At 30.4% G+C, this 25,269-nt stretch overlaps 3 protein-coding genes across 4 annotated transcripts; all 3 read right to left on the reverse strand.

Annotated features, from left to right (window-relative positions):
- Nucleotides 1-8,867: 8,867 nt before the first annotated feature.
- LOC137807461 (glycerophosphodiester phosphodiesterase GDPDL7-like) lies at nt 8,868-12,640 on the reverse strand. Its single transcript, XM_068608122.1, has 10 exons — nt 12,498-12,640; nt 12,024-12,159; nt 11,663-11,944; nt 11,406-11,518; nt 10,789-11,284; nt 10,663-10,698; nt 10,284-10,565; nt 10,061-10,191; nt 9,443-9,917; nt 8,868-9,296 (listed from the first exon to the last, which is right to left on the reverse strand). Exons 2-10 carry the CDS (start codon nt 12,145-12,147, stop codon nt 9,001-9,003), a joined length of 2,235 nt encoding a protein of 744 aa, XP_068464223.1. The 5' UTR covers nt 12,148-12,159; nt 12,498-12,640; the 3' UTR covers nt 8,868-9,000.
- A 4,282-nt stretch (nt 12,641-16,922) lies between these two features.
- Nucleotides 16,923-18,220, reverse strand: LOC137807462 (temperature-induced lipocalin-1-like). The gene is made up of 2 exons (XM_068608123.1): nt 17,720-18,220; nt 16,923-17,273 (listed from the first exon to the last, which is right to left on the reverse strand). The coding sequence occupies exons 1-2, from the start codon at nt 18,089-18,091 to the stop codon at nt 17,091-17,093; spliced, it is 555 nt and encodes a 184-aa protein (XP_068464224.1). The 5' UTR covers nt 18,092-18,220; the 3' UTR covers nt 16,923-17,090.
- Nucleotides 18,221-19,434: 1,214 nt separating this feature from the next.
- LOC137807460 (two-component response regulator ARR12-like) lies at nt 19,435-23,739 on the reverse strand. 2 transcript variants are annotated; one of them, XM_068608120.1, is made up of 7 exons: nt 23,406-23,739; nt 23,081-23,201; nt 22,599-22,751; nt 21,927-22,361; nt 21,723-21,799; nt 20,045-21,232; nt 19,435-19,767 (listed from the first exon to the last, which is right to left on the reverse strand). In XM_068608120.1, exons 2-7 carry the CDS (start codon nt 23,187-23,189, stop codon nt 19,696-19,698), a joined length of 2,034 nt encoding a protein of 677 aa, XP_068464221.1. In that variant the 5' UTR covers nt 23,190-23,201; nt 23,406-23,739; the 3' UTR covers nt 19,435-19,695. The 2 variants fall into 2 exon arrangements, with proteins under 2 accessions (XP_068464221.1, XP_068464222.1); XM_068608121.1 differs by having other exon boundaries at nt 23,285-23,413.
- Between the last annotated feature and the right edge of the window lie 1,530 nt (nt 23,740-25,269).

Raw genomic sequence — 25,269 nt, forward strand, 5'->3', positions numbered from 1 at the left:
ATTAGGTTGTTTTACTTTAACTAATTTCTCCCTGGACTCCATCAAATTTGAGAAAAACTGTTTTATTATTTGATAAAAATGTTTTTCATATTGTTTCTTTTTGGAAATGTTTCTCGAACCTACTTTCAAGGAATTCTAAAATATATTTTTGAAAATGTTTTCTAAAATATAAATTTAGAAATAATTTTTTTGGAATGTTTTATATATATTTTGGAATGTGTTTTTCAAAGTAAAATAATGAATTAAATTGAGCATTTTATCTAATTGATAGGGTGGGTACTCTTTCTTCTTACACCTTCATACCGTACCACCTCATATACTAAATATGAAAATACTGTTTTATTATTTTTTTTGTCATCTTATACATAATTCACAAGATTTTTTTGAATTTGAAAGTGTTCTTTAGTTCTATAAAATCCAAAACTCTTTTATTTATTTGAAATAAGCATGTGAAATATGTCATCCGGTATCTGGATTACATAATCCAGAAATCAATATAATATTTAGAAAAAACTTTCAAATTATGTAATCCGGAAGCTAATTTAAAAAAAAGCTTTTGGATTACACAATTCAGAAACTAATATTATGTATAGAAAAAACTTCCAGATTATGTAATTCGAAAACTAATCACAAAAGGCTTTCAGATTACATAATCCAAAAACTAATTCTAGATCTAGAAAAAAACTTCCAGAATATTATGTAATTTAAAATATTAAAAAAATAGTATTTTTCAAAAAACTTACCGGGTGGCACAATAGGGTATGGAGGTGCAGGAAGAAGTAGCCTAGGGTGTGAGAGTGAAGTGCAGCAGCCCAAATAAAAAGGCTTGAATCGATATTGTTAAATGACTAACATGCCCTTTATTTTTAGTCCGCACAGACTTTGCGAGCAGGACATAGTTGGAAAAAGAAAAACGGAATTCCATATATAAAGTTTTAGCCATGACGAAGGTGAAGCAGATTAGGGTTTCTTTTTGCAGCCGCCACACTCCATTTCAGAAGGAGAACACTCGTTGATGGTGTTAAAGAACCCAAATCTCATTCATTCTTCTTATTTTCAACACCCTTTAACTCTTCTTACAATCTTAACTATCTTTCTCTCTGTCTCTCTACTCGAAGAGGCTGTGAAGATGGTTTCGGAGTGTGGATCCGATGGGTCGATCGCCGTCAAACATGGCTCGCCGGTGGCGTGGCAACTTAATCGGATGTTGGATTCCGTTGCAGCCATTTATGGCGGTGCTGTCTTTCGACGGCGGATCCCATTGTTTTACTATATCTGAGCCTCACTAAATCCATAATAAATATGGTTTGAATTAATTTTTTTTAGAAATGTTCATTAGACCATTACGAAATTAATTATTTGTTGAATAGCTTAATGGAAAGCTTTTTAAAAGTTTGCATTTGTTCTTTTGATTTATCTTTAAAACCAATATTTCAAAAAGCAAAACCTAAATTTAAGTTTTCTTTTAATTAAGTCAAAAATAATTTCAAACAGAAACGGATTTTCCCTCAGCACAAATCTCATTATATAAGCGAAAATAGACTCAAGAGAATTTAAAAAATTACCTTTATTTAAGCGATTATCGTTTGAGTGAAAAAGTGCAAATTAATAGTTCATAAAAAAAAATCCTTATTATTTTCACCAAAAATTCACATTCAAACTTAAATTCCTTAATTTCTGTCACAATAAAATAATAATACTTTGCTCATAATAACTCTAATTGAATTTTTATATCAACGTATATATTCAATTATTTATACTTTTTAAACCAATTTTAACATTCATATTCAATATCAAAACTTACAAATCTTACACTTCAAATAAATCATAATACAATTCAAATAATACAATATTTTACACTATATAAAATCAACAAAATCATCTCTTTCACATTTAATTTCAATCAACACACTACTTTATTCAAAAACAAATAATTGTGCAAAAAGATTTGAAACTATTAACCACATCATCCTCATCTCCAAATATCTATGGTTTTATTGAAAATTAAAACTATTGACTTTGAATATGTGTACTTACAATGAGCTCCAAACCTATAAGATGTAATGATACCTTAACCTGCAAGAATCATCCTGATCAATAATCTAAACATATCAATGAAACTTTGAACTATGGACTAAGTTTGAAGCTAAAAATAGTACATGCAAAACATATGCCAAAAAACAATCTAAAATATTCAAAACTGACTTTAAAAAAAGAGGGAAAAATAACTTATTCTAACTAAACTTCTGATTGAGTAGTTTTGTAGTATTCAGTATTAGGAATCCAATGGTAGACTCCGATTGTTAATTTGATAAGCGATGAAATCAAAAACTTAAGAAAGGAGGTAAAGAAAATAAAATAAAAATTATAAAAAATAATAATTATTTTAAAATGAGATATGAATAATTGATTTTTCTATTTATATATATAATTTTTATTTTCATAATAAAATATCCAGTATCATCACTTTTATTCTAAAACTATTTATGTATTTCTTTTATCACCATAATTTTATTTTAAATTATTAAACTATTTTTACTTTATTTGATATTATAATTTAAATTTAAAATTTATACAATTGTATTGTATTTCTTATTATTTAAATCATAAGAGAGAAATATGTGTCATTTTAACATTTAAATATTGGTAATATCATATTTATTTTACTATAATTTTATTTTTTTACAAAACATATTTAGATTAATACAACAAATACAAATATAGTTGTCACTTAATGGAAGAAAAATAAAACACACATATCATATATTAAAAAGAGAGTATACTTATTTACATAAAGAATAAAGATAAATATTACACCATCTTATTCTCATATATCCATTTGTAATTATTAAATGTATTAATATTAATTAATATATATTTTATCATTATGAAAAAATATTCATTAAGGATTAAAATTCTTTATATAATTAAAAACTCACTGTAGAAAAATTAGGATTAATTTATTTAATATGTTAGTTAGATTTAATTATTTTTAATCAATTACAATCTAAAGTATTTTCCTTTAGTTTTCAAGGTTCACAAATATATTTTAATTTCTCGTATTTAAAAATATTTTTAGTCTTTAAATATTAAATTTTAAAAAGATAAAATTAGTTTGAAATTTTTATTTTTTTAAAAAAAGGTAAGAGAACCCCTTCATTTTCTCTATCATACCAGTAAGTTTGTTTTAGGTTCCTAAGTTTTAGAGTGACTCCCCAACTTCAATACTAATTTCGTTGAGATAAAAGATCATAGGTAAAAGAAATTATCTATTTTTTTTATATAATAAGTTAATCTATAAATTGTATGTATGTTAGGATATAAAGTTAGTTAAATTGAATTTGTTTATGAGTTTGAATAGTGGAGGTTGAGATTGTAGTGAAATGATTTGAAATCTTTTAGTATGGATAAATCTTTTTGAATGATTTAGAAGTTACATGGTTGGATTGTTTTTTTAAATGATATTTAAAAAAATATATTAATTAAATTTACTTCTTTCTCTTTGTTTTCTTCTTATATATTCAATAACAAGTTGATTATATACGATTTCTTTTTATAAATATAAAATGAATATTAGTTAGTATATTTAATTGAATTGTGAAATTTCTAAATGATATGAATTGACATGAATGATGGAATGAATATGAATTTGAGACATATATGTGATTGATTTGAAAATCTTAAATAATGTATGAGTGTTGTATTGCATGTGAATGATATGCATCATACAAGTAAGGTGACAATGAAATTATACGAGATTGAAATCATACATTTGAGATCCGGATAATGTATGAATCGGTGATTGGTTTGGTATTAAGTATTAACATTTATGTTCAACAGATATCCTCTAAGTTCACTAATGATCTAAGTAACGTAGACTAAGATATCAAGTGGTGAGGAGCCGATGAGAGAGTTCATTCTCACTGGGTCCCGCCATAGACATTTGGTTGTAAAAAGCGATTTTTTACAAGCGAATTTACCCTGATTCTTTATCTTATATTCGCCTGTAAATTAAAGCCATAAATATTGGATCAGGGGTAGAACCTACTTAGTACAAGTCTTTCATAATTTTATTTTCGATAGCTTACCCTTACATGTGTTGTGTTGTCTGTGTATGAATTGTGATGACAGTACTATGTACACGAATATATATATATATATATAAGGAGCGTTGGGAAAATAGTGGAGGACGTTGTTTTGTTCTATTTACTCATGTAATATTTTTGTACACTTTAGGATGTTAAAATAAATTTGATAAATAAAAATATTATTCTTTTTAAATTCGATAACTAAAATAGATTTATAAATTTATAGAACAACAAAAATGACTCAAAAACTAAAAATATAACTAGATATTATTTTTATATTAATTTGTACTAATTAATATATAAAAGAGATGTCAATTTTTAACTATTTTTCACATACACAATTTTTTTCTTGTACAACATTTTGAAAACTATTTTCTTATATAATTATTATTATTTTATAACATTTATTTTATTTTTATTCTTATTCTTATAAATATATTTTTAGAGGTGGAAAAAAAATTAAAGTCACATTCCATCAACATCTATATTTTCCATAGAAATAATAATAATAACATAAGAGAATTTTAATTTATAAAAAGTGTATATAATTCATTACTATTTATTTATTTATTTTATTTTAAATAGTTTTTAAATTCAATAATTACCTATAATAAAAGTATAAAAAAAATATTATTTTACAATTATTTTTTTATAAATTTATTTTTCATATTTTAATAATTACTTTTTTATTTTAAAAATTACATATATTATACAAAAAGTAATAACTAGAAGTGTTTCCAGTAATTTATACCTATATATAAGGAATTCTTCTCTTTAACTGCTCTCAATTATTTTTCTATTTTATCTTTATATCAATATTTCATTTTATTTCAATATTATGAACATTGCGTCATTTTTTATTTTTTCTAAAAACATTCAATATACGTAGAGGGGCGGTTTTGATTTGAAAGAGCAATTTTGAATTTTAAATTTTGAAGATTCCTTCTTTCTTGCCACATAACATTTTCTGTTAACTACCGCTCCCCACTTCTTTATTAACCTTCATGTATTCTCTTCAACTTCTCATTTTAACGTTTTTGAGAAATATTGTTTTTGAAGAATAAAAAGAAGGCCAAAGAAAGAGAAACATCCTTCTATCTCTTTGTAGGAATGTTTTTTCGCAAAAACGACTTTTTTGTGATGCTCAACCAATACTTAGGGAGGGACAAAAACTCAAGTCAATACTTAGGGAGGGACAAAAACTCAAGCCGTAATGAAGATTAACGCTTCTTTCATGTCTCACAATTTCACCACTCCATCTTTGTTGCCACTCGCTATAACGGACCTGTCCATAGGAAGCGACATTGCGTTCACATAACCATCGTCTCTGGAGGTTGCAAAAATGCTTCAGCAACGCACTACTGTCACCAACCTCGGAGATGACAAAGTCATTGGAGAGTGTGGTAGAGAGGGCATGATAGGTGTGTCCGACAAAATGTGTGTTGAGGTCGCTGGCCATGGAGAAGGAAAGGGGTTTCATTGACTAATATAGTGAGTTTTACTTTTGGTGGTTTCTTTCTACTTTTGAAATTTATTGTTGTTTCTCTCACCCTCTCTCTTTGGGGAGAAGGACTCTTGCTATTGAATTAAGGATTTTATTTATTAGCTATTATTGTAAAAGTCTATGCTTTGCCATATGACCCTCAAACATGATTTCATAATTCAAATTTATGGAGTATTTGTGTTTGTCTCCATGTAACTGTATATAATCTTTATAACTTAAAATAAAGAATTAGCCAAGGTTGGACACGCTGAATTGAAATTTTTTTTGGGACTTTGTTTACTTTCTTTCAATATAATTTATGCTAACAAAATATTGGGTGAATTTTATCAATTACAGTGAAACAACTTTTGCTTGGTAAATTTTGAATGATTAATGTTTAGTGATATCTCGGTTAAGTATTATGTTATTTATCATTAGACGATTGGAGATCATACCTTATTGGTCAAGACTAAAATAATAGTCATGTTCTTCGTATAATTATAGTCCATGTAACATGGTGTTTCTGAGGTGCCTATGATATCAATTATTAACCTGCATATTTTGTGAGGAATTGAGACATGAGAAATTGAGAACAATATGCATTTAAGGTTTGCCATTTTATGACCTATTTGTTTTTGTAATTTGCAATGAGAAAATGACTATTTTCCCATTCTAAGATTATGAAACAATTAGGTTTATATATACTTGCTTTGACTTTCTTTTTCCAAACAACTTATAAGTTGTCTCTACTCTTAATTATATCGTGTAGTGAAAATTTACTTGACTTCTATATTAAAGCAGTAATATATGTTGAGTGCTTATAAATATTTTATTTATTCATTAAGCAACTTGATGTTATGTAAAGTTCTGAAAATATTATCATGAATGAATGTTGTAAAATTGCAAACTCTCATTTTTCCAATTTGTATCAAATATGTTCTCAAACTACAATAAGAACTAAAAAAAAAATCAAGCACGATGAAACTTTAGTGATAAAAAAAAATAGACACATAATTGTATGCATTGAGCATTAAAAATGTCAGGATGTTGAATATGCTCTAAAACAAAATGGATGATTTATGTACTTGACAAAAATTTCATTTATACTTAATTTCACACTAATTAAGAATGTTAATGGTAGTTAAATTAATTTAATATTATAGATTTTGTAAGATGCAAATTATATTTTTCTAAATTATCCTAAACTATAATCATTAGGAATTATGCCTAAATTTAGATATAAGAATATTTTAAAAATCAATTATGAATGAGACAATATAAATACTCTCTCATTATTTCACCATGTCACCATTTATAAAAAAATTAAAATAATAAAATATAACAATAGAGAGGTAAAAATAACCGTCAAATGATAAATGAAAGAAAAATTATTAGCATATTTAGACCATGTATAAACTTAACAAATAAAAGTTGAAAATGTATAAACTTGACAAATAAAAGTTGAAATTCCATTAACATTTTGTAGTAGTGTGACATAAGTTTATGATCAAATTAAAAAATTAGATACGGAAATGATCAAATTAAAAAATACATATACACAAAAAAGTTTATGATAACATTAAAAAATTATGGAGCCACATAAATTTATGATAAATTAAAATATTATCGAATAAATTTATAGTTTATTTTAATAAATATAAATACATATATAATAACAATAAAAATAAAAAATATAAATACACATTAATAATAAAAATAAAAAGTACAAATACATATTAATGATAAAAATAAAATATATAAATAATCTGAGAATAAATACATCTACTTTTACCTAACACAATTAATAGTTTTATCTGGTGTCGCAGGGAAACATAAATCTAGATTGTTGAATGACTAAAATACTATCATCCTTAGCCTGCAGCTGCTGGCACTAGCAGGGTAGAATTGGAAGAATGGGAAAAACCCTTTGCTGGAGTTCTCTATATAAATGTTAGCCACTGCAATGCTAAACCAGGTTAGGGTTCTGTTGCTGCCACACTCCCTTTCTGAACGAGACGTCTCTCGTTTGATGCTCCTCAAAACCCTAATCTCGTGGCTTTTTGTTTCTTCCTGCACCTCCATTATCATTCTTCCTGTACCTTCAATATTAATAATAATAATAATATTGTGTTTCGATCTCTCTCTCTCTCTCTCTCTCCATTAACAACGCCAACTACTTCATGCATTCTTTTCTTCTGCTTCTATATGTGGCTATCACTCGATTTTTTCTATCTCTCAACAAGAAGAGGCTGTGAAGATGACTTGGGAGTGTGGACCCGATGCGTCGGTCGCCGTCAAACACCGCTCACCTGTGGCGAGGCAATGTCATCGCTTTTGTGATCTTATTGCAGCCATCGGTGGTGGTGGTGTTTTTCGACTTTCGAACTATCGTTGTGATAGATCTGAGCCTCCCTAATTCGCCCCAAAATTTTTCCCATTCCCGGCGATGTCTTAGTATTTGGCAGAGGTGTATGGGGTGTGTGGAAGGGAAAAACGCTTTTCCTGGTAGTTCCGGATCGTGTCGGAAGCATTGATCGGTTCTGCATGCTTTTGTTTCCCCTTGCTTCTCACCCAGGAAACCCTAATTTGTTTAAATTTGTTGCTATTCGATTAGTTTGTGATATTGATCGATGTATTTACTCTATTTTAGTTTCTGAAATTTCTTCATGCTGGGATGTTTTATTTTGAAACTTGTGTTATGCAACCTAATTGCAGGATGGGCTTTAGGACTAACGTTTAGAGGTGTATTTATGCTATTCCATTATGTTCAGGTGAGTTGTCTAAGTAACACTTTTATTGATTTATTACCCTCTTGTGTATATTTTCTGAATTTTCAGGTCATTTTGTTACGGAAGTACCTGGCCGCATTGATAGCAAATATTCAATTCAATAGTCTACATTACAGTTTATATTTCTAATTTTCTATGTAATGTTTGTCAGTCTGGTTTGGAGTTTTGGTACATATTTTGTTACGGATGTAATATATGAATTTATTGTTAATTGTAGTAGAATCCAATTCTAAACTTTTGTGTGAATTGTATAATTACCGAGCTTATCAAACTTTAGATTTAAAGTTGTCACGGTTGCATTTGAAGAAGATTAATTACTGCTGTGCAATGGTTCAAATAATTATAATTCTATTAATTCTTAAAATTTTGCCTTTTAAATACTGGACGCAGTGTATTGCGGTGCACACTTATAATTTCTTGTAATTTGGCACGGATTTTGCGTTGATAGCGCACTAATCGCATGTTTCTTGAATTAATGACAATTCCTAATAATGCAGTCGCAAGCGGTGGCAAATGGGTCGCCTGATGAATTAATAAGAATCGTAGAACCAATGTCGTGTTTGTTTCTATGATACAAGATAGAATATAACGCACGTTAGAGTTGAGTTAGTGATCTCTAGATTTTGCTGGGTTAATCACATTAGTTACTATGCAATAGCATTGCAAGCACCAAAATGGCGACCATTGAGAGGCCAGAGTTAGCAATCATTGGCCTGGCACCTGAAGGTGGAGGACTGGGTTTAGCATCATCAGCAGACTCAGGTTCCGATTTGGAACCATCGTTGACTGGAGGAAGAGGTGGGTCAACAACCTTTGCAACCTCAAGAGGAGGGAGTGGTGCCTGTGCTGGTGGCTGTGATGGAAGAGTTTTCATTAGCTCACCAGGCCTCGCCGGTAGGATAGCAAGTTTATTGTTGATATCGCTACAGGGACTCCCTGCAAGTTTAAAAGGGTAGATGGATTTCTTTCAAGCATTTTCCTATTTATGAATAACAATAATAGAAATGCTTAATCTTGACTCGTGGCAACTGAAATTATTGTCTGTTTAGATGAAGAAAGGCATTGAGATTGGAATGACTTACTGATGAATCTACTCGAAGTGGCTGGAAAATCGGTGAATATTCCATCAACCTTAGCAGTTTGGATGTAAGTAGCAATCTCGACATTAGGGTCTGACCAGTAGTCGAATGCAAGTGATGTGTATTCATTTTTAAGATTACGGACGAATACTGTGATGTTTGCCTCTTTCAACTCTTTAACAACATTTGTCAATCGATATAAGAAAGAAGAATATACTTCTATAACAGAGGATTTTGGAATATTCACTGCTTCTGCATACTTTATTATCTCTTCCGCTGTTTTTCTTGGTACATTGCCCATCCTTTCATTCAAAAACATAACCCTTTTGTAAGACGGGTTATCTTTAAACTTGGATAGGACCGAGCTGTCATCTGATTGAACCAGGACTTGTTGCTTGTCGAAGGTGGCATTTTTCAAGGCACTGCTCACAGCATTCACTATGTCAAGACCCTTTTTTGATGCAAGGTACGCCGCATTCTGCGAGGCAATTGGAGTTCGCAATAATAGAAAATTTTCAAATAGAAGAAGGAATACGATTGCAGTAACACATCCTTCTTAAAATGTACCATAATTCTGGTTTAAATTTTTGCGAGAACTCTAAAATTAGTGATATTTCTTACCTGAATGTTTACCAAAACGCCAGGAACTGCCTTTGTCTTGGCTATCTCCAAAAATTCTTGTAGGGTGACTAATTTACCGCTGGTTTTGTTTGCGGGGTTTCTTAGGAAATCGCCGTTTTTAACAGTTTGAGCTGAAACAAGAAATTTGTACTGTAATTTCATTGTTAAAATCTCAAAGGTTGAATCTGAACTTGAAACGTTTAAGTTCTAAAGGAGTATTTACGTTTTAATGTCTGAATCTCACTCCAGGAAAGGTCAAAGGAGAAAATTCCGCTGCTTGGTTGAATTTCTGGGACTTTAGAAGATCGAGACATAAATCTAGTCATTGCGTTGGTATCTAGGCCTATGTCTGAGCTATTTGAGCAGAAGGCAATTCCATCTCTTGTCATTTGAACTGAACAATCTATAATGTCAGCACCGTCATCTATTGCTTGCTTATATGCAAGATCACTGCTGCCTGGATAAATTCCGCTTGCACCATTGTTGCTTATGACCAAAGTTGGTCCTACAAAATCAAATTAATAAGGTGAATTTGTCATCCACCTGTTTTCCATGTCTTGTCTGTGGTTATGATTGAGAACATTTTAAGATCAGTAGTGTACCTTTTTGGGGCAAGGTATTGTTGTGTGCAAAGCAAACTGTAAACCAAATATTTGTTATAAAGTTGAAGAGGTGATTTTCCAGTTAGAAATAGATTGTGAATTTAGGTGGAAGATTTGACATCTCACCTATGGCATTTGATGCTGTTGATGGGAAATCAGTGACAACACCATCAACAGAATCTCCCTTGTCGAAAAATTGAAGGTACTCAGCGGTAGGATCATAGTTATAAGAATAGCTAGCAAAAAAATCATTAGCAAAACCAGAAGCATAGACTTCTAGTCCTGATCTATGGGCATCAGACACAACTGTTGTGGGAAGTCCCAGATATTTGTCTGCTTTAATGGGCCATATGTAATCTTTTGGGACCATTATGCCTGATGCAAATGACTTGATCATAGCAAAATCTTTTACAACAATTTCATATGGCTTCTTGGTTGAAGGTTCAACGTCCTTAGCATTAAGAAGTTGAAAGACGACCTTGGTTGCCTTGCTTGATTTCCCACTGATACTCTTCAAGAAACCCATATCTGAAGATGAAACAAAATCTATTTGGTAGACTTTCAATAATTCCAAAACAATATCTTCCACCTGTACTCCCTTCTCTTTGTAGAATGCTGCATTCTGCAACAAAATACACAATTAATATTATATTAAATTGGTAACAGAAAGAATTAAGGAATGCCCCGTGGTGCTTATGGAGTTTCAATTTCACAGAAGGTCCTGAATTCAGAGAGAGAAAAACCTGGACGTTCAACCAAAACCTCGGGGGATTTTTCCCTCCTAGAAGAGCATCAAGATTGAGAACTGGGTCAAGACCATCGTAAGCACTGGGTCGTGAAAATATGGCCTGAATCACTGCAGAGCACAGAGCAAATCTTCAATCTCAAAGCTCAAACTGGGTCATACTTTTGTATATTGCTCCCATCTCAATCTATAATAAATACTCGTTTGCTCATGTTTCAGCTGATAATGTTTGAAGGACAAGGTTTCCTAACTCACCTGATATATTCATGGAAATCTGATCAGTCGTGTAATCCACCGAAAAGTGTCCTTTCAAGTCCTTCCCATCAATATTGTAGGTACTTTGCTTATGATCATAGAATTCTATAGTTGTTGAATTGTCAAGTGTAGATCCCGTGATACAAAAGGCACCGCCATCTTTTGACAACTGAAGATTGCACAATAGAATGCTTATATCTCGTGATAGTGAAATGGCGTCAGGAGTGCCTTCTGGGAAGAGTCCCGAATAACCACCACGGGCGATTACAATAGGCTCATTGCCTGGAAGATCAACAACAATGACATGAATCAGGCTTGGAAGGCATTAGTCAGAGAAACAGAAAGTCCTATGGATACCAACCACTCAATGTTGACCATTTCTTGGCAGGGACTTGCGGTGCAGCCGGTTTTGGTTTTGGAAGTGCAGGTTTTTGGGCTACTATTGCATGAACCAACAAGGAAATCAGAAACAAGCTTCTCAGCATTTTGCTATTTTCCTGTCATAGTTCAAACTAAACCGAGTCAATGTGAAGTAAAAGAATGAATCAAGAGTTACAAAAGCATGGATGAAGCCTTTAAACGTTGATTTTGCATTAAAATTCCTACGTTCCGTTTCCCTGTGCTCATATAGCAATGGTTTCAAAATTGTCTTAATATTTTCCGTTTGGATGGTGCATGGCTTCTGGAATAATCCCACTTTATTTTCATATCATTGGACCTCATAAAAAATTCTCTTGTGTCAATGAGAAGAGCATAACGGTTCGAGAAACAAAGAGTTGACATGACAAAGGAAAGGAAACTGGAAACAGAGAAGCAAACAAAGATGCATGCATACCCAAAACTGATGCTCGAATCTCGATCTATTGAATGGATGAAACAGGCATTCCCTGCGAGTTTTTCTGAGAAAAGCCTCGAGGGAATGTAATGAAAAACAATGAAGCGAATTTGGTGAGTGAGATTGACTCACAAATAATATTTTTTCCATCTATTTCCACACATTCTCGCGCATAAATAGTTACTCAGGATTTCCATCCTAAGGACAACCAATTACATCGTCATTTTTTGAATCTAACCATTATTTGCTGTTTTTGGTCTCTTTTTTATCTGTTACATCAAACAAACTTTCTTTAATTAATTCTTTTTGTTTTAAATCCACTTTTATTCCATTCGTTTCCACAGCATTCATAACTCCACCCATCCGTTTAATCAATTCTTCCACTCTACTTATATAATCATGAATAACTTCTTGTTTTTTTATTTATAAAACCTTACGTCAATAAAGTATCTGTGAGTAGATAAACATTTATATTCTTTCATTTCAAAATAAAACAATTAAATTGTGACTAAAAATAAATCAAAACCTTATAATAACTATATAATAAATATTATATATATTACAAAAACCTTAAAGTAAATTTCACTTGTCACTTTGCCACCAATTTTGTCTTAAAAAACAAAAATAACGTATGATAAATTTTAAAAAAATCACGTGACACAAAAAATCAGCATGTACACCTACGAATAAGTTTAGAAGATAAATATTTAATAATTAAAGTATGATTAAAATATAATTCAAGGTGTTAATTTTTTTAAAAAAAACACCACTCATAAGTATAAATAAATATAACTATATAAAAAGAGTAAATCTTTATAGAATTTAGTTCCTCATTATAGAAAAATATAAAAAAAAAATGACACGTAACATATAGGAGAAATTACTAACTTTATATGTAGAAAAAAAACATAAATTTATTTGAACGAACTATACTTTTTGGGTGAATAGAAGGAAACATAGCAAAAAAAAATAAAAAATACTAGCTAGCAGAATGAATATATTTTATTTTGTGTAGAAATTAATATTTGTATTAAATTATGAGAGAATGAAGATAATTAATTTAGGAAATACATAAAAATGACTTTGACAATATTGAAAAGTGGTTCTGTATTTTCATAAAATCATAAATTATGATTAGGAACAATTTTGGAAAGCTTATAAAATGAGCTAAAATTTATGAATTAGTAATAAAATATTTGTGTATCTTTTCCACTTTTGGTTCAAAACCCTCTCTTTCCTGCTTTGATTTAAACCCTCTTTTTGTTTAAGAATTTACATTAGAGCAACCCTCCATAACCAAAAAGAAAAAAAGGAATAAAATTCAATCTTTTCTAAATTTTGTAAGAGTGGTTGTTGGAAAGATCACTCTAACATCCAAGTCACTAAACACCAACTGCAGTTTATTGACTTGTTTTCTTTTTTTAGTAAACAATGGTATCATGTTGCTGCTAACTTGTGATTTGCAAATAATAATCAATTGCATGCTATAGTATATCTAGTAATTTTTGAAACAGTGAACATAATATACTCAGAATTTATATATATATATATATATATATATATATTATCGTTATTAATAATATAACAAAAATCAGTACATTTTTTTCATAGTTTAATATAATTATAAATATAAAAATAAAAATAAGAACATTTAAATTAATTAAATTTTAAGAACTAAAAAAAAAAGACTATTCAAATTTTTATATCATAACTATACTGGTATGGATCGACCGGTCACTACCATGACTCGGTCTCTCTGACCGATACACTTAGTTCATTAACGCTCAACCTAAGGTCAATAAAGCTAAACCGTCATTAAGAATTAGGTAATACGCTCCTGAGCGTGATCTACTCCACTAATTCGGCTCAATAAGGTAAGTCCATTAAAATAATATAAATAATATATATTCCAATAAGAAAGGTACGTCATTATCATTGTACAACCCCGAGTGCCGAATACCTTTTTGCTGACTTGAGCGTCAGAGTGTCTTCTGCAGGTATCTCCATTCAGCATCCACCTGAGATTGAGACCAAGACTCGAAGGAGTAGCATCGAGTCAAGAAGGATCACAACGCAACTCTAACACCCTGTCCGAAGAAAAGGAGAAGACAAAACTTTTCAATAATTTTCTAGGTCTCATCTCCGTATAGCAGGAATAAAAAAAAAAAAAAAAGTTCATATATCATAAATATTATACTATAAAAATCATTCGAATTTAAAGACGTGTGCTACAGTATGATTTTTTCAAAAAACAATATTTTAAATTCCCGAAGTACAAGATGAATTCTTAGTTATAAAGTTTTACTTTCAATGTGGATAATTTACCCCTGCTAAATTTCCTAAAGGTTTGCCTTTTTTCCCTTAAATTCATGAGAAAATTTGATGCGATATACAACAGACTAAGTAGTTATTATATCCATAATCAATTATGAATAAGTCAAACAAATATTTTAATATGAGAATGAATGTGATAATAAAAATAATCAAACAAATATTAATATACAATTTTTATAATAATTTCTATATATTTAATGTATTTTATTTTGTCATAAAGTTACCAATTGATTTTTTTAATAATTTTGTAGATAATAATTTTTGCATTTCACAAATAATATTTTTATATAAATCATTAATATTAATATGTTAATTTTTTTTTATAAAAATCATATGTATTAATATTAATATAATTTCACGTAGAAGTTGGGTAAACATAATTCAAATTCTGCTACACTGAAATTGTGCTAGACATTATTCTGATTTGAATTGAATGACAAAACTTCATTTAAAATAAAAGATAATAAATTTTAACTAACATTAGTGTAAGTAAAAATACAACTTTCTCTCTCATACTACAATCGTTTCACTCTTATAAATCTAAACTCATAAAATATAAATGACTTCATTATAATGAATTCATGTCTTAAGCATAAACATAAGCATATGAATGATTATTTCAAAAATTTATCTATTTCTTAAAAAAAAAACAACTTAAAAAAAACCAACTAAGTTATCATTCATTGGTATAATATTTTATTATAATATAATAGACTCTTTAAATTTTCAAACTATTTTGTTTTTCTATAGTCTTTTCTGTTATTGTCATTGCAATCGTGTGGTGCTCTAAATCCCATTCTTACATTCCATCTCCATTTTTTGTGACATGATATAATCGAATTATTCATTATTTTTTAGAATTAAAAAATTACTTATTTTCTGTTTCTCTCCCCCTTTTTTTTCTTTATATCACTTGTCAATTATTATATTTGTTACTTTCTCTCTCTTTTTTAATATTTTTTCACCATCGACGGAGGTTTTCATTATTTGTTCAATTTTCCATTGTTAGGAATTTTATGCATTCATGTCCACAGAAATTTTAGGCATTTTCTGCAAAAATGGCTACCCCAATTGTTTCTTTAGTTCAGCCAATTTTAATTATATACTTTTATCCTATTTTATTTCTTCGAAATCAAATATGAATCCTTCTAAAAATTATTAAATTGAAAATATTAAAAGAGATATTATTGAAGTAACTTTTCCTCATTTGTTCTTCATTGAGCATGTTTCTCTTGTTAACTTAAAAAGTGTCGTAGATATGCAAAACCCTTCCTCTTAAATGGACCAATCTAAGAGAGTTACACACAACACATTCAAGTACACTATTAGTTTTAAAATTCATGTAAAATCTGAATATTTTTTACAAATTATTATCTTATACATAACCTAATTCTAATCATAAAAATGTTAGATTTACTTTTTATTCTAAAAACATTTTTTTTGGTAGATATTTTTAAAAATTTAAACATTAAATAAAAATTAATTTTAAAGACTAAAATAATTAGTTATTATTTGATTAAATTAGAGATATTTTATAAATTAAAAAAAGTTATTAGTAGTTAAAATAGTTTCTATTATTAATAAAAAATTATAAAATAATTTTTAAATTGGTATCTAATCTTTTGTCAAGATTTTAATTACTAATTATTTTATATTTTAATTTAATCTTTATTAATTTTTAAAAAAATTAATTTAAAATATAAAATATTAGTTGTTAAAACTTAGGTAACTAATTTAAATACAAATTTAAAAATTATTCTATAAATTTGTATTAATAAAAAAAAATTATATATGAATAATTTTTTCCTGTTTAAATTAGTATTTAATTTAATAAATATAGTAACTAATTATTTTTGTTTTTTACTTTTTAAATTTAATTATTTTTATTTTCTTGTAGTGAACTTTCCTCTTGTGAAAATTGATCACAATTCTACTTTTCTTTCAAGCCACTCCATAAAAACGATGTGAATTTATGATCAAACTCACAATACGAATGAATCCTCTTAAGGTAGAGGATTAATCGCAAAAAGCCCGATACCATAGCCAGATAATTCAGCAAATAACAAGCAAAAAGCAAAATGGAAAAAGCTGTAAAGTATTCAATTTCAGACATTGCATTCTCACCAAGAACAACTAAGAACAAACACAATGAGAGCATGAAACGTAAACTTTACAAAAGTTCATATCGCATCACCTTCGTATATTTTGCCTTTACTTTTATTACCAATATGAAACACTCTCTTTCAGCTTCAGACATAACTATTTCCCCAGAAGGGACTTCAACCACCAAACGCCTTTCGTGTCCTCAGGACCTTCTCCCTCTGGTGCAGGATTGGTGTGTGGAGTTTTCTGGAGTTTGCTCACATCATACCCCTCATCTTTAGCTTTCTCAACAAGCTCCTTGTAGATTTCATCATCCATATCATTCTTCCTTGACAATATCTAGGGACCAAAATTACCCCAAATCATTAATAAGACCTTCACAATCCAAAATCACTCTACAAAAATGATCAATTTTACATTTCCACACTTCACAGTTAAATCAATTTTACAAGGTGTTTAATAGAGATTAAAGCCCCTAACAGGAGTAAGAAACAAAGTGATTCCATGAGTGCCCTGAAAGTTTTCTCATATGCACATTTCTGGAAATCAAAGCTCCCAACCACATGTTTAATAGACACATTTATACAAAAGTGCCATGCACCTTATTGGTTTCATCTGGTGTCCATATCTATATATATATACACTCTTATACAAGGTTTCAAAATTTTTCCTGTGGCTACAATTTTGGTTGCAATGTCAAGGTTTCACATTTATCTGCAATTTCTAGTAGTAATATTAAGGAACATGGTCATGATCCAACAAAATTAAAAGGGAAATAGGCTTACCCAAAGATAATTCCTGCTAGGTTGGCCAATGAGAGCATACTGATAATCAGGATCGATGAACAAAACCCAGTAATCCCCAGTAACAGGAAAAAGGGGTAAGAAAGGAGGAACCCAAAATCTGACCTTCAATTTGGCCTCATCACTATTGGGATCAGCCTTATAAGCAGTGCCCTCAATGAAGCTTCTTTTTCCACCACTCCAAGTCTCATTCAGAACTCTGATAGCGCCGTCATCTCCGAGAGTGTAGGTGGCTCTGGTGTTGACGCCGTCACTGGGCTGAAACCTCGACGGAAAACAAGCAATTTCGTACCAGCGACCCATGTACCGCTTCAAGTCCAGACCTTTCACCACCTCCATCACTTTGGTGGCCATCGTCAACAATGATGCTACTGGGTTACGCTCGACAAGAACAACAACAACAACGTGAGAGGAAAACACCAATGACGGTTGTTTCAGTTTTGGTGTACAAGGTTTAAGGATAGCGTCGCTTTAAAGTTGGACTCTTATTTTGTGAGCGTTGTGGCCTTTAATGTGGATGAGGTTTGGCCGTACACGTGTACAGTCAATGTGATTCATTCATCTCAGTATTGCTACCCACAGAATTGAATCAACCTACACTTTTTAAAACGCATTTTTTTTATTATTAGTATTAAATCTAAATTAACACCTTATCAAGACTTTTTCAATTATTTAAATCAATTTCATTATCAATACCATATATATAAAGAGATATACTATTTATATTTTTTTAATATAATACTTTAATTGAATAATAAAATTATATTATTTAATATAACAAAAATGAGAATACACTTACGTGGAAGTATACGTGTTTTTGCTAATGTATTAATCAAAATTTCAAATCCAATTTCTTAATTTTAAAAATATAATACTCCTCAAATTCTTTAATTTCCAATTTTAAAAATTGTAACAATGTAACTTTTTGTGTGAATTGAAGTTAATGTTTTTAATTTTATAAATTATCATTATACATTGATTGGTTATAAATAGCATTATAACCATACATTGATTGGTTATCAACATAATGCTCCTAGTGACTCATAAATATAATTATTCATAAAGAATTGAATCAATTCGTATATTATTAGTCTTGAAACAAATAAAGAAAATAAGTGTTTTATGTTTTATAGTTAAACTATAAGTATGATTTTGATGACAAGTTGCAAATTTGTAAATATAACTATAACTTTTTGTTGATTATTGCTTGGTATATGAATCATGCATTAGAATTGTGGATTGTATTTTTACATGATTCTTCATCACTGATCTATATTAGCTAGTCAAACGGAAAACCAGTTGACATACAGAATCTCACTCACTACTTTTTAGCTCTAAATGTTGGGTAAGATTTCACATCACAGTATGTTATTGAGCACTAATCTCATCTAAGCACAACCAATTGAAGGTTTCTTGAGGTTTGTAAAGTTATATAAAAAAATTTATAAGGATATCTTCTGCACAACTAATTTTTGCACGACTAAGTGAAAAAAATAAGGATATCTTCTGCTAGAAGTTATGTCTACAACACAACAAAAGATAGACAAACTTTGGTTGAACCATAAGGTAATCTCATGTCGCTGAACATTCATACAGGACTCTACAAAAACAATAATATTCATATACAGACTCTAAAAAACAAAATCCATTCATACAGAGATTTTGTCCAAATTATAGTATAAATGAGAAGTGCCAACTTTTTATCGTGAAAACACATGCGTAAACTGTTCCATTCTTATTCTTTCACGTACTCAAATCAAATTATCACAACTGAACCCAATACTAAAAAGTTAAGGCATATATATATATATATTGTTTATTTTATATAAAGAAGTGGAGAAATTTGATGCGGTTGCTGCTGTACAAGTAGCACGTACTTTGTCCATTAGTGAAACAGGAAATTACATCAGTGCGATATTACACACGATGAAACGACTCGAGGAATGAATCAGAAGGAGTCACTTGCATGATCCATCATTGTAAGCATCAAACTCTATTCCTCCATCCATCAACATAATCGCATTTAGCTCCTGCATCAAAAGTAGTCTTTCATGAATTGATGCAAATTAACAACTCTTGTATGCCTCAAATCAGACCAAACTGAATTGTGGAAACATTAAAATTCACAATCGCATCACAACGAAATACACATAAACATAATCTGTTAGGAGTTTAAGAAACTAGAGGATATATCATGGCTAGAAAATCAGCTTTGCATTAGCAAGTCAAATAAAAACATCTAAAACCAAAACCATTCCAAGCAGGATTAAAAGAACTTGACATTGCAAGAAGAAGATTTGATCATACCTGTTCGTCTATTTCATTCATTATCTCATCCAAGGACTCCAAACCATTATGCAGGAGTCCTTCACCGGACTTCAGGCTCGGCAAAACGTACTCATCATTTGACTTCATTGAATAGAAATTCTCACCTTCACTAGACTGTGTGATTGATGGATTAACCCCATTCATTTGGCCAACCAAAGATGCATCAATACTCTTATTGTCAACTGCATTATTTTGGTCATAGCAATGTCCCAAGGAACTAGTGCCTCCGTTAGGAGAAATGACAGGATTTATGGAATTGAAGGTTTGACTTGTGTCTTTGCTGCAACCTCCCTTGTTATGCTGGGTGTAAGATGAAGCTAGTAAGATATTCCCATGTAAGCCTTCTTGCTGTAGCATCTCGCCTAGGACATCATCCTCCAAAGGAACACTGGAAGAAAAACCAACTGGGCTGTTCCTACTGCAAAAAGTGGATGGGGACAATTTGAAGTTATGCTGAAGCAGTTGATCATCATTGAAAACGTTACTGACAGCAGAAGTACTGGAAGGAAAGATAGATATCGGAGCTGCTCCCTGCCAGCTTTTATTATTATAATCATCCCCCATTTTAGGCCAACCACAGGAGTTTGGATCAAAAGATTGTGCTTTCACAGAAGCAGATCCAAAAGAAGAATGATTTCTAAATGGTTCAGAATGATGTGTGAGTTGGGAAATTCCTTGAAAAAGTAAATGGTTATTTGAGAAACCAGGAAGAGAAACATTCGCTGCATTTCTAACAGTGGCTCTATTTTCCGAGAAACTAGAGAAATCTTTAAATCCAGTTGAGCGATCAAGTAGATTAAACCTCCTAATACCAGCTGGAGAGTTGTTGGGCTTAAATTGGTTAGCCTCGATTGATGTTGGAATGCCCTGCAATAAGCTTGAGGTTTGATTTGCAGAAAATATGGACGAGTGCATGTTTCCATGTGTTTTTATGCTGCTGCTGTTGATGTTTAGAGACTGAGCAGCTTGAACAATTGCAGATGAGTTCATTCCTCTGGTGTTCAAGCTGGATGGAGCGTTTAACACCCCAAACCTTCCACCAGGTGCATATGCATATGACGGTAATGTGGTGCTTAACATGGATCCTGATTCAGATGAAGGGCGAAAGCAATCAACTGAACCCATACGGTGGTAAGGATTTGGCTTTTTGAGACCGAGTCTGAATTTCTGTGAAACAAAGAAACACAATTATCACAACACAGGATTTAGAACAAAGATGTTAGTTCATTTTGTACACACTTATATTTCATAAAATATGATTGTTCAATTAGATCTGAAAGATTTTCATAACATTAATTCTGTTGTTTATAAGGAAAATTTCCCACTTCAACTATTAACCTAAGCCAAACATGAAACCAGAAACATATGATAAAGTTGAAATTTAGAGTTCATCAAATAAGTTGGCTTGCTACGTTTTCTCTTGAAAGTCCATCAATATTCATCAAGTCAAGTATTTTCTTGGGGAAAGCCTCTGCATTAACAGTTGTAGAAAGCTTATATTAGGAGCTATAAAATCCATATGACAAATAAGCACACTAAACTTCCAACTTCTTGAGTCAAGAAGAATTAGATGAGTAACGTGTCTATATCACACTCACTGTCTGCTGATAAAAAAAAACACTCAGTCAATTCCAAGAAATTTGTTGTAGAGACATACCTGGAGATGGCTTGCTACGTTTTCTCTTGAAAGTCCATCAATATTCATCAAGTCAAGTATCTTCTTGGGGAAAGCCTCTGCATTAACAGTTGTAGAAACTTTATATTAGGAGCTATAAAATCCATATGACAAATAAGCAAACTAAAGTTCCACAAATTCTTAAGTCAAGAAAAAATAGATAAGTAATGTCTTTATCACACTCACTTTCAATTCCCAGCTGATTAATGGCAGCAAGAAATTTATTGTGCAACTCGGCATCCCAAACTAAACGAGATTTCTTGTGATTGGAGGGTTCATCGTTCTCTTTATCATCTTCTTCCACTTCCTCAGCCTCACACCGTTCTTTCCTTTTACGATCCCCTTTTATATTCTGGTCAGCATTAGTTTTTGGTTCCAAAGCTTGACTACATTCCCCAGCAATAGTGCATGGTTCCTCCTCATTTGCAACCTTACCAGACATACTGCAGTTTATTTCCTCACTTGCTGTCTTATTCTTATCCTTGCCATCAATCTTCCTCCGCACTACATGTTGCCATATGTTCTGCAACTCCTGAATTCGAACTGGTTTCGTTAAAAAGTCACATGCACCATATATGACACCTTTCATCACCCGCTCTTTGTCACCATATCCTGACAACACTAGATCACAAACACACAAAAAGGCAAGAGTTTAAGTTCATACCATTATTGTGAAACAACACATATTTCTGAGTTTGATTTTTCTCTCAAACTTTGCTTTGGAAAGAACACAGAATCAAGAAACAAAACAAACGGAATTAGGAAAATTCTCAATCATTAAAATACCAATAATCTCTGAATGAAGAGAAAATATACTCAAGTTGAATGGATGTCAAGACAAAAAGTTTTTGTGCTTACTGATAACGGGTAGGTCCGTCTCAAGTCCCACATGCTGAAGCAGCTTAAACCCATCCATTTCTGGCATATTCACATCACTGACAACAAGGTCAAACATGTTTCTGTTTTTCCTCAGCATTTCTAGCGCCTTGACTGCTTCAGTGGTAGCAGTAACTGCAAGAAGCAAACAAACATAAATCAGATAGGAGATAAATCAAAGCAGTGTCAATTGTCAAACGCTTGATCAGACTTATTATGACAGGATTCATAGTTATGAAATTAATGCAGCAAAACAAGAAACCGGTTTTGAAAAACAAAAACAAATTCTGGAAAAAAAGAAAGAACATCCCCGTCTTGCAAGGAAAGAAAATTGTCAACGACAAGGTACCCACGTCTCATGAGTCCAAGACTTCACATGAAAAGGGAACAAGAAGTACAACATTTACGAGCATGACACGCGAAACCAATGTAGAATTGTGAATTAAAACAGACAGATAACAAACCATTATACTGGCATTTGCGAAGCAAATTCTCCAACACTGTAAGATACGTTCGGTCGTCGTCAACGGCAAGTACACGCAAACCCACAGGAAAATGGTCTTCCTCCTCCATCTTGGACAATAACTGAATACCCAGATGAGGATAAAGCATTGTTAGGATAACAAACGAATCATAGACCAAAAAGCTACAAACTTGACAACAGAAACCTTGTCAGTGCAAACTTTCAGGGCCTCTTTGAGACAACAGACAAATAAACAAAGTAAAATATAAAAAAGAAGAAAGAGAGAATTAAGAAAAGGGTGGAGGGGGAAGGTAATGCAAACGAACCACTGATAGTGAGTACCAAGAACCAGTGAAGGGATTCAATTCAAACACAAAAGAAAAATACAAAACACAAATCTTTATTTTTCAGAAATTCAGTGAAAGTGTCTTTCTCTGTGTCTGCTACCAATGGCATTGCTCTGTCACCTGTCGTTAACTTTTACTTCCAACACAACAAAAATAGTCTCTGTATTTGATTATTATTATTTGTTAATTGTCACAATTAATGCTGAATATAAATACCATAATTAGGTTTCTTGTTACCCTTTTTAATTTTCTTTTGATCGGCAATGATCGTTACCCTTTTTATATTCAACAAGAGGAAACACATGCCATCTTCTCAATCCTGATTTTCATCACATCATATTATAGTATTATAGTATAAATAAACATACACGAGTGTGAAAGAATTATATTTAAAAAAAATAGTAAGAAATTGCATAAACAAAATAATATAATCCTCTCTATTTAGGGCTGATTGATATGATATCACCATGTGTAAAATGTGTTCAGAAAAAAAAAATACTTAATTATGGTAGGTAATTATATTAATTAAATCACATTCTTTTTTTTCATTTTTTCCTATTACAGTTTCCTTTTTTATTATATCACTATTTTTATAACACAACTATGCCCCTTGTTGCATTACATTTATTATTTATTTATTATCATTATTATCTATTTTATTTACATCTGTTTCTTCTTTTCTTACATGCCGAAAATGAAGTCTATACACTATACTCAACATTTCTCATACAATAAAATTAGGTTTTTTTTGGACTATGAGGATTAAATAACTAGAATAAAGTTGGGTGGGTTCTATTTACATATTTGACCAAATTTATTTTTAATCTTGAATCAAAATTCTAGGTTTCAATGTTATAAAATGAAATAGCGAAAGTTACAAGATTTATTCCTCTTTTAAATTATTAGGGTTTGAGTTAGATAAGAACTTGAATACATAGTGATTAATTGAAAATTGTTATGGAATATCTACATAGTCAATGGTGTACTAAAAGTATGGTGTGTTTGTGATCTTAGTCAACCAGAAGGTGGGGAAAGAAAAAACACTATGTTTTGTTTTAAATATAAAGAACTATAAACATTTAGTTCTTCCTGTAATGTTTCCATAATTTTCTGAAGGTACAAATGTTTGTATTGAATCATTATAACAAATTATACCATTCCAAAATTAAATTGATTAACTTAAATAACTGACATAATTACAATAAATATGATGCTCAAATTTAAAATAAGAAATGTGAATTTTCTAATGATATAATTTTTATTTTTAATTCAGTGTACAGTGAAATTATCTTTACAAAATGGAAAATTATTGTAAAATTTAATTAATTTTTTAAAAAATAGTTAATTATCATGAAAATTATTTTATGTATAAAAATATTTGTATTCTTTATTCTATAGACAAAAATTATTTCTTTTTAATATATGAAGATAATTAAAAAAAAATACTTTGAACTGCATTGTTGTATTTATATTTAAAGATTCATATAAGTTTAAAATAAAGTCATATTCCTTTTTTTCATTAAAAGCTCCGTGAATTTAGGTATATTTGAGATTATTGATCAAGTGCTAGGTAATCATTAAATAAAAATTAATTTTATAAACTGAAATAATTAGTTATTATATTGATTAAATTATATACTAATTTATATACTAAAAAATTATTGGTATCTAAAATAATTTTTAAATTGGTATCTAATTAACTAGGAAGGTTTTCACGATCAGTCTTGTAATCTTAAAGGTAGTTAAAACATTTATAACTAATTAGATACCAATTTAAAAACTAATTTATAAATTTCATTAATAATAAAAACTACTTGATACAAATAATTTTTTATTCTCTAAA

This window comes from Phaseolus vulgaris, chromosome 3 (genome assembly GCF_000499845.2).
Source record: "Phaseolus vulgaris cultivar G19833 chromosome 3, P. vulgaris v2.0, whole genome shotgun sequence".
Classification (NCBI taxonomy): Eukaryota; Viridiplantae; Streptophyta; class Magnoliopsida; order Fabales; family Fabaceae; genus Phaseolus; species Phaseolus vulgaris.

What these genes read in the sequence shown, in the direction of transcription:
- LOC137807461 (XM_068608122.1), bottom strand. Translation starts at nt 12,147, where the DNA reads ATGCTGAGAAGCTTGTTTCTGATTTCCTTGTTGGTTCATGCAATAGTA. An exon ending in GAAATGGTCAACATTGAGTG is followed by an intron (nt 11,945 to 12,023) that starts GTTGGTATCCAT and finishes TTGATCTTCCAG; the next exon opens with GCAATGAGCCTATTGTAATC. An exon ending in TGAGATTCAGACATTAAAAC is followed by an intron (nt 10,192 to 10,283) that starts GTAAATACTCCT and finishes TTCTTGTTTCAG; the next exon opens with CTCAAACTGTTAAAAACGGC.
- LOC137807462 (XM_068608123.1), bottom strand. Translation starts at nt 18,091, where the DNA reads ATGGCCACCAAAGTGATGGAGGTGGTGAAAGGTCTGGACTTGAAGCGG. An exon ending in CTAGCAGGAATTATCTTTGG is followed by an intron (nt 17,274 to 17,719) that starts GTAAGCCTATTT and finishes TTTGGTCCCTAG; the next exon opens with ATATTGTCAAGGAAGAATGA.
- LOC137807460 (XM_068608120.1), bottom strand. Translation starts at nt 23,189, where the DNA reads ATGGAGGAGGAAGACCATTTTCCTGTGGGTTTGCGTGTACTTGCCGTT. An exon ending in TCGCAAATGCCAGTATAATG is followed by an intron (nt 22,752 to 23,080) that starts GTTTGTTATCTG and finishes TGCTTCTTGCAG; the next exon opens with TTACTGCTACCACTGAAGCA. An exon ending in GACGGACCTACCCGTTATCA is followed by an intron (nt 22,362 to 22,598) that starts GTAAGCACAAAA and finishes TTTGTGATCTAG; the next exon opens with TGTTGTCAGGATATGGTGAC.